Source organism: Procambarus clarkii, chromosome 64, assembly GCF_040958095.1.
Source record: "Procambarus clarkii isolate CNS0578487 chromosome 64, FALCON_Pclarkii_2.0, whole genome shotgun sequence".
NCBI lineage: Eukaryota > Metazoa > Arthropoda > Malacostraca > Decapoda > Cambaridae > Procambarus > Procambarus clarkii.
This window is the reverse complement of record NC_091213.1, coordinates 9,354,886-9,367,714: the sequence shown is the minus strand read 5'-3', so window position 1 is coordinate 9,367,714 and position 12,829 is coordinate 9,354,886. Positions and strand designations below refer to the sequence as shown.

Below are 12,829 nucleotides of genomic sequence, written 5' to 3'. Positions count from 1 at the left end.
GTTCCTCACCTCGCGCAGCCCCATGCCCTGGATGCGCACGGTTTTGGTATCGACCACAGACAAATGTTTCATGACTTATCCTGCCTTTCAAGGCTCAATCTGGACACTAGAGATTACTGAGCATATTTCCAGCTAACAATGTGGCTCTACAAGCCACTATAGCAACGTGGCGCGGCCCAAGAGACTTATCCCTTGTTAACAGATGACTATTGCAATCAGAGTAACTTTTAAAGCGCATTTAAACACATGCAAGCAATGTTACGATAACGTCGCTTAAGGCTCTGTTTTGATAACGTCGCTTATGATAATTTCGTAGCTCATTTAATAATGTTTATTGTCCAGCGTTAATGAGGAAGTGTGTTAGTTACCGCTCGTTAGATTAGAGCTTTATTCTCATGTTAATGGCGCATCTTTTGTGTTAACGACGTTAGTAAAGTGGTAGGTGTTAATTACAAGTTTCAAGCTGTCGTGAACAAGACGTAAGAGATTACGTTGGTTTTTTGTTTTTTCATGATAAATATGACATCAGGAGTTTTGTTTTGAGTCAGAGTTAAGTGTTCTAACCTTCCTTTCTCATTTTCTTCCCCCAATGCTTTCTTTCTATAATTCTTTTCCTTCTTCCTTTTTTCTTTCTTTCATCCGCTCTTTTGTTTCATTGGTTCCCCTCACTGATTTATTCTTTCTTTTTCTCCTCCCTTTTTTACCTTTCATTAATTCCTCCCTTCCTTCATTTAATTCCTTCCTCTCTTTCCACCTTCCTTCTTAACTTATTTCTAATAATTTTATCTAAATTTCATCCTTCTCCTCTGCATTCCTCCCTTTATTCCATTCTTCCTCCCTTACTTATTTTATTTATTCGTTTCTTCTTGCTTTCCTTCCTTTTTCATTCCTTACTTCTATTTCTTACCTCCAATATTCTTCTTTTCCTTCTCGCATCTGCTTTCTCCTCGCTCCGTTATGAAGCACTTTGACCATAGTCGCCACAGCTCTCAAGAGTGTGTGAGTTTTATAGTGCAGTAAAGGACAGCTGCGTTCCTGTGATGCCTGGACAGGACGTGTTGTACCAGAGTCTAATTTTTCCTGAGCTTAAATTCCAGTTTCATTGGTGGTGTCTCGCTGCACACAAACGATATTTTTGATCTTTTAGTAATATTTTTTTTCTGTTCTAGATATTGTCATATAAGATGTTATCACCCAATGCTATATGTGTGGAGAGTTGTGGCAAGTACCTTCTCCTTCCAGACACCGCAATCCAGATCCTGGAAGAGCTTGGGTGGTTGTTCTGCTACTTTGTTTTAGTTTCTAGTGAGGGGAACTTTTTTTCAGAGGCTGGCATCCAGATCTCAGACGTTTTCAGAATGGTGATTTCATCCCTCAGTTTCCAGGAAATCGATCTTTTTTCTTCCAGAGGCCGCTGCTCTGATTTTGGACGAACACAGTTTCCAGTGAGTCGGTCTTTCCCTTTTAGAGTAGAGATTTTTAGTTTTCTTCAACTAGTGGCACACTGAACAGTGTTATTAATGTTATTTGTTTTAATAATGTTTATCGTGGATTTCAAAACATTGTTTTTTTTAGAATAAATATTCATATTTCTTAAAACTCCTGTTGTTTTTGGCGTTCATTCAAACTCACGTTTTACATCTGTGGACATTCGTGGCACAATGATTACAAAAAGCTGTTCCAGATGCCCCCATCAAGATCCTGGAAGAGCGTGGGTGGAGTTCGTAACACTTCACGTTTCCAGAGAGTTTGTCATGTCTTTCCAGAGGCCGCCATTCAGAGCCTGGACGAATGCAGTTGGTAGTTCTGACACTTTAGCTTTCAAGTGATTATGTTCCAAGAAAAACTACCATTCTGATCCTGAACGAGGGTCAGCGAAGGGTAGATTCGACACTTTAAAATTCCAGTGAGTAATCCTTGTCCTTCCAGAGGCCGCCATCCAGATCCTGGACGAGCGCGGGGTGGAGCTAAGAGAGAAGTTCTACCGTGCAGGCTCCACCATCGAACTCCAGTGTCACGTGGCCGACGTTCCCACGGCAACCTCGCTCCAGCTGGCATGGTACCATGGCAACCACAGACTCAACTATGACGACTCCCGGGGCGGCGTCAGGTACGTATCTGGCAACCATGACAGCCATAGTCTTGTTGGTATAGTACCATAGCAACCACAGCGGCGTATATATATATATATATATATATATATATATATATATATATATATATATATATATATATATATATATATATATAAACTAAGGGGTGTCCAAAAACGTTACTTAATTATATGCTTGATTTTAAAAGATTAAATTTTTTGAAAACATGATTCCGATGAAGCTTGATAATCTGAATATAATTATCCACTCGACATGGTTCTGTTTTTTGGACAATGAAGATTTACATCACGGAGAGCTCAATAAAAATTGTTCTTTGTAAGTCCAATAATTTGGGGGGCTTAGAGAAATATGGAAGAAAGGTATTATGTGTTAGAGACATTGGAGATAGTTAAGTGAAGAAAATTTAGAGGGAAGGATGTATATATATAGAGAGAGAGTTGAAGGTAAATTGGAAGGGACCAGGAGAATAGTAAATAAAGATATCGACAGAGAGAGAATGAGTGAGGGAGACTGAAAGGAATAAAGAGTTTTGTAATTAGTTGGAGATGAAGTTATATGGAGACAGCTCTACCCCGAAGTTGTCTATATATAGCACTTGGAAGAGAGGTATAAGAAAAAGGAGCTTGGACATGAAAGGTTTGAAAGAAGGAACGGTACTCAAGTGATCGATCCCCCAATGACACTTGGATCATCATGGATTGAATCCTAAATCTGTAAGAACCAGTTCTGACCAGTCCAAGTGAATTGCGCAAATTGGAGAAGCAATTTGCCTCGTTTGAATTGCATCAGTTTCCCTTTGAATTTCATACATTTATTATCCCATACTTGTTCAACAGGCAACTACTTTTTATCGAAGATATTCAATACTGTTCAGTTTGTCTAAGGGTTTATTCTTTGAGTCTTACCTCGTAAGATTTATTGCTGCCTTGGTAAAAACTAGTTTACTTCTAATGTTTCAAAAGACATTTTCATAAAGATGGTTTTACTTTAATAGTATATCCCTTCAATCTTTACAACATAATGTTATCTTTAGTTAATCAGGAGACCATAAGATAATGACTGACTGACGACTCTTTGGTGGCTCAGTTATGCTTCTGTCGAATATGGATCGACAGAAGCATAATTTCTTATGAAGTCAGAATTTTTATTGAAGTCAAATGCTCTGGGTTGGCTAGGAGCTAGGTTTATGTCAAGACCAGAATGCTTAGGATGTCATTGGCCAGAATGTCAGCTCTCTATATTGATTCATCAATTTATCTTTTTTATACCCCTCTGTCCAACCACTTGGACTGGACGGTAGAGCGACGGTTTCGCTTCACGCATGTCGGCATTCAATCCCCGACCGTCCCCACTGGTTGGTCATCATTACTATCCTCCCCGTTACATCCCCAAATCCTTATTCTGACTCCTTCTTAGTGCTATATACTTATATACTCGTAATGGCTTGGCGCTTTATCCTTATAAGTCTCTCTCTCTCTCTCTCTCTCTCTCTCTCTCTCTCTCTCTCTCTCTCTCTCTCTCTCTCTCTCTCTCTCTCTCTCTCTCTCTCTCTCTCTCTCTCTCTCCCTCTCTCTCTCTCTCTCTCTCTCTCTCCCTCTCTCTCTCTCTCTCTCTCTCTCTCTCTCTCTCTCTCTCTCTCTCTCTCTCTCTCTCTCTCTCTCTCTCTCTCTCTCTCTCTCTCTTTCTCTCCTTCCTTTCCCCCCCCCCTCTCCGCGACTTCAACTTTGTTTTCGGTGAATACTTTATTGTGTACACGATGGTGATAATAATGATTGTGTTCGATATACATCCAACACGATCATTCATATATATATATATATATATATATATATATATATATATATATATATATATATATATATATATATATATATATATATATGTATATATATATCATAAACAGTTTTTGAAAGGATAATAATAGCAATTTTTAGAAATCTGAATAAATAATGAAAACTATTCAGGTGATGGAACAGAAGTTGGCAAAGAGCTTAACATTTTCTTTTATATACAGGTGTTTTTGCACATTTAATGTTTTTGTTTATTTACTTGGCAAAATTGGACACAATTGCCCCAGGAAATTGGCCAATTTTGTTATTAAATAAATTTAACAAATCCTTTTAAGATCAGATGTACTCCGCCCACCCTGGCAATATCTGACCAAATTTGTGTACATATCATTCCTTCTCGAATGTTTATAAGGTCTTGGCTGAAAAATATATCAGTGCAAAGACCGAAATACACAAAAAAACACACATTATGTGTTTCCTAATGTGAGTATCTGCTCTTATCAAATGTGTGTTTAAAAAACTCAGTTAAAAAAATTAATTGAGTTTTAACTCAGTTAAAACTCAGCTAAAAAAAGCAGCAGAAATTTGAAGATAATCTGCTGGAAGTGGAGTTTTTCTGGGGGCTTCATAACTTTCCTGAACACCTTAGCTGAACTGAACAACCTAACCTAACCTAACCTAACCTAACCTTAGGAAGCCATGGGATTCTTTGGTTGTTCTCTCTTTTAACATATTTATAGCACAGTGGCTACTGTGAAAATCCCTGATATTTCTATGATATAGATTTTATTTTGCTTATATTCTAGATTTAAATTGAAATTGTATCCCCACAGTATCAACACTGACCTCTGACACTCTATCCCTCCACAGCATCAACACAGTACTGACTCTGGCACTCTCCCTCCACAGCATCAACACAGTACTGACTCTGGCACTCTCTCCCTCCACAGCATCAACACAGTACTGACTCTGGCACTCTCCCTCCACAGCATCAACACAGTACTGACTCTGGCACTCTCCCTCCACAGCATCAACACAGTACTGACTCTGGCACTCTCCCTCCACAGCATCAACACAGTACTGACTCTGGCACTCTCCCTACACAGCATCAACACAGTACTGACTCTGGCACTCTGCCTCCACAGCATCAACACAGTACTGACTCTGGCACTCTCCCTCCACAGCATCAACACAGTACTGACTCTGACACTCTCCCTCCACAGCATCAACACAGTACTGACTCTGGCACACTCTCCCTCCACAGCATCAACACAGTACTGACTCTGGCACTCTCCCTCCACAACATCAACACAGTACTGACTCTGGCACTCTCCCTCCACAGCATCAACACAGTACTGACTCTGGCACTCTCCCTCCACAGCATCAACACAGTACTGACTCTGGCACTCTCTCCCTCCACAGCATCAACACAGTACTGACTCTGACACACTCTCCCTCCACAGCATCAACACAGTACTGACTCTGGCACACTCTCCCTCCACAGCATCAACACAGTACTGACTCTGGCACTCTCCCTCCACAGCATCAACACAGTACTGACTCTGGCACTCTCCCTCCACAGCATCAACACAGTACTGACTCTGGCACACTCTCCACAGCGCCAAAACAGTACTGATCCTGGCACTCTTCCCCACAGCGTCAAGACGGAGCTGCGAGGTTCTGTGGCCCGGTCGTGGCTCCGAGTTAGTAACGCTGTCAGACAAGACTCCGGTACCTACTATTGCAACGTTACCCACCTAGCGGCTACCAGCGTCACTATACACGTGGTACCAGGTGAGTGGTGGTGGGTGTAGTGGTGTAGGTGGTGGGTGTAGTGGTGTAGGTGGTGGGTGTAGTGGTGTAGGTGGTGGGTGTAGTGGTGTAGGTGGTGGGTGTAGTGTTGTAGGTGGTGGGTGGTGGTGGGTGTAGTGGTGTAGGTGGTGGGTGTACTGGTGTAGGTGGTGGGTGTAGTGGTGTAGGTGGTGGGTGTACTGGTGTAGGTGGTGGGTGGTGGTGGTGTAGGTGGTGGGTGTAGTGGTGTAGGTGGTGAGTGGCGGTCAGTGTAGTGGTGTAGGTGGTGAGTGTAGTGGTGTAGGTGGTGGGTGTACTGGTGTAGGTGGTGGGTGTGGTGGTGTAGGTGGTGGGTGTAGGTGGTGAGTGGCGGTCAGTGTAGTGGTGTAGGTGGTGAGTGTAGTGGTGTAGGTGGTGGGTGTACTGGTGTAGGTGGTCACGTTACCCACCTGGCGGCTACCAGCGTCACTATACACGTGGTATCAGGTGAGTGGTGGTCAGTGTAGTGGTGTAGGTGGTGAGTGGTGGTGTAGGTGGTGAGTAGTGGTGAGTGTAGTGGTGTAGGTGGTGAGTAGTGGTCAGTGTAGTGGTGTAGATGGTGAGTAGTGGTCAGTGTAGTGGTGTAGGTGGTGAGTGTAATAGTGTAGGTGGCGATGTTTAGGTGAGTGTGGTGGTGAGTGTGGTGGTGCTAGTTATGAGGCTAGTGGTGATAAGCAGGTTATGGCATACGTGGTGTGTATATTGGTGCAGACTGTGTGTGTGTACCATAGCCAATAGTGTAGGTGGTGTACTTTCTAGTTATGTAGGTGGGGAAGAATTTAATGTAATGGGTATTGTATTTACTGATGTAGATAGTGCCGGAGATTGTATTATTTATGCAGTACGTGATGTTGGTGAGGTTAATGATAGTGCTGTTTTAGAAGTGGTTTTAATGTGGAATATGATGGTGTAAATTAAGATTTTTATATATACAACAAAAATTTACTCATCCTTCAGCAGTGATTCAACCATCATCCCACCGCTGCCACCAATTGTTACAAAAGATTTTGAGAGCCGACTAATTTTGAGAAATGCTAATACTGGAAATATGATGGAGTATGAAAGTAATTGGAAATTTAATGAACTACGAATTGAAATACAAAATGGAAAATGAATAAATTCTTAAATGAACCAGTGGGAAGAAATGGTAATGTAAACATACAAATGCAAAGGGATAAAGACTTGTAGAGAGAGAGAGAAGACTCCTATGGAGAGAAACGGCTGCATGAAATGCATTTCCCAGAAGCAAGGAAATTTATATAAATATATAAATAAAAACAATTGAAATAAATAATAAAAGCATGTAGCATAAAGAACACATAAACACACGTGTTCATTAGGATCAAGAATATACATTTCAATAAAACCCCAATACATACTGATCAATAATCTCAGCAAAAACTTCTCAGTATTTGTACAAAAGAAAATAATATATAATGCCAGCAAAAGAGGACCGTATAAAAGGCACTAACAACATAAGGGGATAACACAAAGTAATGCTCAGGGCGAAGGACACTATGCTCAACCCGACCAGCGAAAATTGTTTTAAAAATGTTACAAGTGAAAAATATATTGCCTGTAACAAAGGCCCGTCGAGTGACGCTGGGTAGACCCTACACCCCCTTCCCCCTTCCCTCACTCCACCCTACCCATAGCTCCACCCTTCCCTTCCCCAACTCTTGCACCACCTCCCCTCAACCCACCCTTTCCCTCATCCTCCCTTCCCTCACAACACTCTCCACCCCTCATCCCACCCATTCTGTAACTCACTCTCCCTTCAATTAACACCTCCTACTCTACCTTCACCTTCCATTTACCCTCAATTTACCTAACATCCCGCAATCTACCTCCAAGTGCCCCAATCTCTCGATTTCAGCTACCTTCGCTCCCTTCCCATAGCTTTCTTTTTCATTCTCCACGCCTACTTTCTCCACCCTTTAACCCTTTCTGTTTCCAAACCTTCCTTACCCCCTTCTCGTCTCCCTTTTCTTCCCACGCCTCCCTTATCTCCCTCAATTTGGATCTAGAACCAAAAAGAAACCAGAACTATAATGAAAAGAGAACGATAACTAAAGTAAAAAAACAAAGAACAACAGTATCTATTTAGTAGCCAGTGGGTGAGATACGTGCCCCTTGGCAGAACGAGAAGGGATAAATGGAAGGAATAAATAGTGGGAGTAAATGGTGGCAATAAAGAGAAAGAATATATAAAATAGAATTCTGGTTCCCAGGATCAAGGTGCTGTGTTTGTTAAATGGACTGTCCATTACAAAAAAATGGGAGAAAGAGGAGAAATAGAGGAATGAGGCAGTGAAGGTAAGGAGAAGACAGTGGAATGGAGGAGAAAATTAAATTTCCGTCTGAATAATATTAATAATAATATTCTATCACTCTATCTATACATGAGTGATTGTTTTTCTGTTCTAGGCTGGAGGCCAAAAATCAGAGGCTGGAGGCCAGGCCTCAGAGTTCAGACGCCTTACCCAACTATTCTGGGAAAATGTTCTGAGACATGAGAGGGGGGAAAAAGGAAACGGGAAGAGGAGGTTGTGTGTGAAGAGAAAGTGGGGAGAGTGTTTGGAGAGGGAGTTGGGTGTGTGTGAGGAAGAGAAACAGGAGGTTGTGGAGATAAGAGAAGGTGAAGACAGCTAGAGGAGGGAGATATATATACACACACACACAAACATATATGCATGTGTATGTATATATACATATACACACACACACATGAACGAACAGACATACGTTCGCATGTCCCTAAAAATACATATGGCGCTACCTTGAGGTGCGTAGACAAGCAAAATAAAAGGCCCTTAAAGAAGCAGAATGCAGGAACTAAAACATTAAAGTCATTGTGTAAAGGAGAAAAATCACACATAAGACTGTAACTAGCTGCGACCTTTGTTATTTTCCAGTAATCTAACCCCATCTCCACCCCCTCACAAGGCTGCCAAAAATGTTAATCATGGCTCCTGCATAAAGGAATCTCACCGTCCTGGAAGAATAGACCACACAAGACCATAAACCAGGAACGAGAAAATATCGTTCCTGCGGAAGACTGTGCCAAGGAGGAAGATATATGAGAGAGGAAGATAAATGATAGAGGAAGATAACGGTGGATATTAGAGATATACAACAGGTGAGACATCAGAGATATACAACATGAGAAATTAGAGATACACACAACAGGTGAGACATTGTTCGGAACATAAATGGGGAGATATTGTTCGGATCGTAACATATGGACGAATCACAGCAGATCAGATAATGTTCGGAAGCGTACAGGGCTGCACAAAAGACCATACGAATACAGGAAAAAATGCAGAAGGCTTATTAATAGACTATACGAGACAGCGTCTATTAATATCCACCGAGAGTCATTCATCTATACCTAACCTACGCTTGAAACACTCCAGCGATCCCAATGGCTGTTATGTTACCCGGCAAACTGTTCCATAATTTAACAACCCGGTTTCCAAGCCATTATTTACCCCAGGTCTTTCCTGAATCTAATCCAATTTATATCCACTATTTCGAGTTCAATAGATCCAATAATACATGGAATAACTCCAGTAATGTTCAAAACACAACAGGTGAAATAATGCCCAAATATTTTCTAATCTTTAAGAAAGAAACTTAGTTGGAGGAGCAGAGCGCGTTCCTGGTCGCCATATATCAGGGTAGGCGACGCTGGCTGGCCATATTCATTCCACTGATACTGGACCATACACTCAGACAACATGTACATTCCACTGATACTGGACCATACACGCAGACAACAAGCACATTCCACTGATACTGGACCATACACGCAGACAACAAGCACATTCCACAGATACTGGACCATACACGCAGACAACAAGCACATTCCACTGATACTGGACCATACACGCAAACAACATGCACATTCCACTGATACTGGACCATACACGCAGACAACAAGCACATTCCACTGATACTGGACCATACACGCAGACAACAAGCACATTCCACTGATACTGGACCATACACACAAACAACAAGCACATTCCACTGATACTGGACCATACACTCAGACAACACGTACTTACACGGGGAACAAAATGAATGTGGTTAATGTCTGCTAATCAAATTTGACAATTGTTTAATTAGTAAGGCAAATTGCGCACCAATATGTACAAAAATAAGGGCGTTCAAACATAAACAATTGTTTAAACCTTAATTTATGTATTAATAATATTATTAGTAATATCAGTCGGTATTTCAGTCGTAGTCAAAATAATAAAATAACAATAATAATAATAAATAATTATAATTATATATATAATTACTAACATTTAAACAGTAAAATATCCCCCCGTTAGCCATATAGTTCAGTTTACACTCTTATTTTAGAAAACCATTAAAGAAGCAATAGCACTCTCTATTTTCTAAGTTTGAAATAACGTAGATAATAAGGGGTTCTAAACCACACACGACTCCAATTAACAACCTAACCGGATCAACCAACGTATGTAAATCATGGATATTAGCGAGTACTTTCTAAGTACCCCCTTATTTTGTACGTTGGGAAACCATAGCGTTTTTCAATAGTACCCCCTTATTTTGTACGCTTGGGAAACCATAGCGTTTTACAATAGTACCCCCTTATTATGTACGCTTGGGAAACCATAGCGTTTTTCAATAGTACCCCCTTATTTTGTACGTTGGGACACCACAGCGTACAAAATACGACGCATTAATCGTGAGGACGGGTTGAAATATGATGGAAAAGGTTGAATGACACTATTATATGTCTCCTAGATCTAAAACCAAGCGTTATATTGAAACGTTATAAACCTGATCGTCACGACCACTGCACCTGACGACCACTTCATCACTGTCTCGAAAGACCACTTGACCAATGGCTCAAACGACCACTTAACCACTTGACCAGATGAGCACTGGTTCACTAGATACATGGACCTCATGGTGGCTGAGGCACTGATTCTGATGACTACTGGACTAAATTAATGCTGAATTGCATGCCATGATAACACACAGGACTTCTAAACCCCTACCTGACGAACCAACCAGCTACACTTGTATACTTCCCGATGAAAATAACAACTTATACTTGACGTAAGTTTATCTTCGAACACAGACACACACAGATAGACACACACATCAAGAACGTGAAACAGAGACACAGAGGGTCCATGTAGAGAGAGCTTTAAGGGAATCCCAGAGCCTTAGGAGTAATCTCGCTCAGACTCTCAGTCGAGGCTCGGTATTAATCCCAACACTCAATCAATATGCCGTGTGCTAATAGTAGAGCACCTCGGTGTCTTAGCCTCAACGCACCTGGGATGATTGTAGGCAATGTGAGGGACTTCTCTCTCGTTAACACCGCCAGCTGGACAGGCTTTGAGTGTAGGGAAGTCTCACTGTGTTTATTTACAGTTGTGTGTGTGTGTGTGGGTGGGTGTTCATCTAGTTGTGCTTGCGAGGGTTGAGCTCTGCTCTTTCGGTCTGTCTGTCAACGGTCAATCAATCAACTGTAACTAGCTACTATTTTTTTTGCCCCCCTCTCCCTCCTGGACGCATCCCGTAACAGCTGTCTAACTCACAGGTACCTACTATTTACTGCTAGGTAGCAGGGGCATCAGCGTGAAAGAAACTCTGCCCATTGTTTCTCGCCGGAGCTGGGAATCGAAACCCGGACCACAGGATTACGTGCAAAGTGTGTTGTCCACTCAGCCACCGGCCCTTGTGTGTGTGTGTGTGTGTGTGTGTGTGTGTGTGTGTGTGTGTGTGTGTGTGTGTGTGTGTGTGTGTGTGTGTGTGTGTGAAAACCGAGAGGACTGATGTATGAAGAAAGACCGCGGAAGTTGGATCTTCCTGCGTATGATAAAAAGTCAGAGAGCCATGATCGCGACATAAATGATTGAAGAGGGCTTTAATAATTATTAAATAACAAAATTATTTAGCAGACGCAACAGCAGATTAGACTATGGGTGGAAGCTAGAGAAGGTACATGAGATGCAAGGCAACATTGATTTATCCAAGACGAATGAAAGAAGAAGTCATTACTAATAAAATACGTTGCTTGAAATAACGTTTTGATGGATAGTTGGTCGAGAATAATTACATAAGATAACCATAAGCTGGAAAATGCTTGACCCAGGAGCTGAAGCTCATGCCTACAGGCACACAGATAAGTTTACCAACACACACAAAGTCAAACACCATCCTCACTATTTAAACTACACTTCACCCATCGATCATGTTAATACAACAAATAATAAAGCTATCACGTCCATACACTACGACTCTTAGTCTAAATCCAGCAAATTGCACGACAATTTTTGTCAATTATGGTTTATTTTGGAATAAAACCATCCATTACCGAGGCCAGCAGTCATTAAGGATTTACTTGCGAGACCCGTACATCTTTCCTTAATCATGGCGGCATTCTTCACATTTATCAGACAGTTTATGAGCCTTGAAACTTCACAACCCGAGGTTATTATTCTTATTAACAACCTCATTGTGCTTCAGAGCTCGTAAACTGCTTAATAACTGTAAACACAGCAGCCGTGATTGTTGACATATGTTCAGGCTTCCTAAGTGGATGCGTAAATGATGACGTAACCTGGTCATGAATAATGCAGGCACCGGCAACTCTGCGGTGTGACAGCCAACCTTGGCGGAGTTTCCAGTCTTGGTAAACTGTGTGTGTGTGTTACTGAGTGCTTGTGTTTACATTTTTCTCTCCTCTGCCCTCCCGGGGTAAGTTCCCGCGCAATCTCAACTCTCGCTATGGCGCGGTATATTTTTGTGGTGTATTGTTTGCTGAAGGATTTTCGATGGAAATTTTTATTTTTTAATGAAGAAGTGTAAAGGCATGGAGTGACTTGGGGGAAGGGAGGAGGAGGAGGTGGTGAGGGCGTTGATGGGGGACTTAGATGAGTGATGAGAAGAACTTTAGCTGGGATGATGTGGGGAGGGAACTGGCTGTGAGGTGATGAAGCAAGTGTGATGAGAGAGGGGGACAAGTGTGATGAATAGGGAGACGGTGATAAGAGTGTCTGGTGACAGGTAGGATGAAAGGAGCAGGTTGTGAGAAGGAAAAGG

The 12,829-nt window shown here is 41.7% G+C and overlaps 1 protein-coding gene across 2 annotated transcripts in view; it reads left to right on the top strand.

Moving 5' to 3' along the window:
- The window catches only part of LOC123769065 (lachesin), a 320,744-nt gene that overhangs the window by 304,227 nt on the left and 3,688 nt on the right, over window positions 1–12,829 (top strand). For both annotated transcript variants that reach the window (XM_069309176.1, XM_069309175.1), the window contains exons 6-7: window positions 1,930–2,110; window positions 5,562–5,698. In XM_069309176.1, coding sequence (XP_069165277.1) covers window positions 1,930–2,110; window positions 5,562–5,698 — 318 coding nt within the window. The remainder of the gene's footprint in view (window positions 1–1,929; window positions 2,111–5,561; window positions 5,699–12,829) is intronic.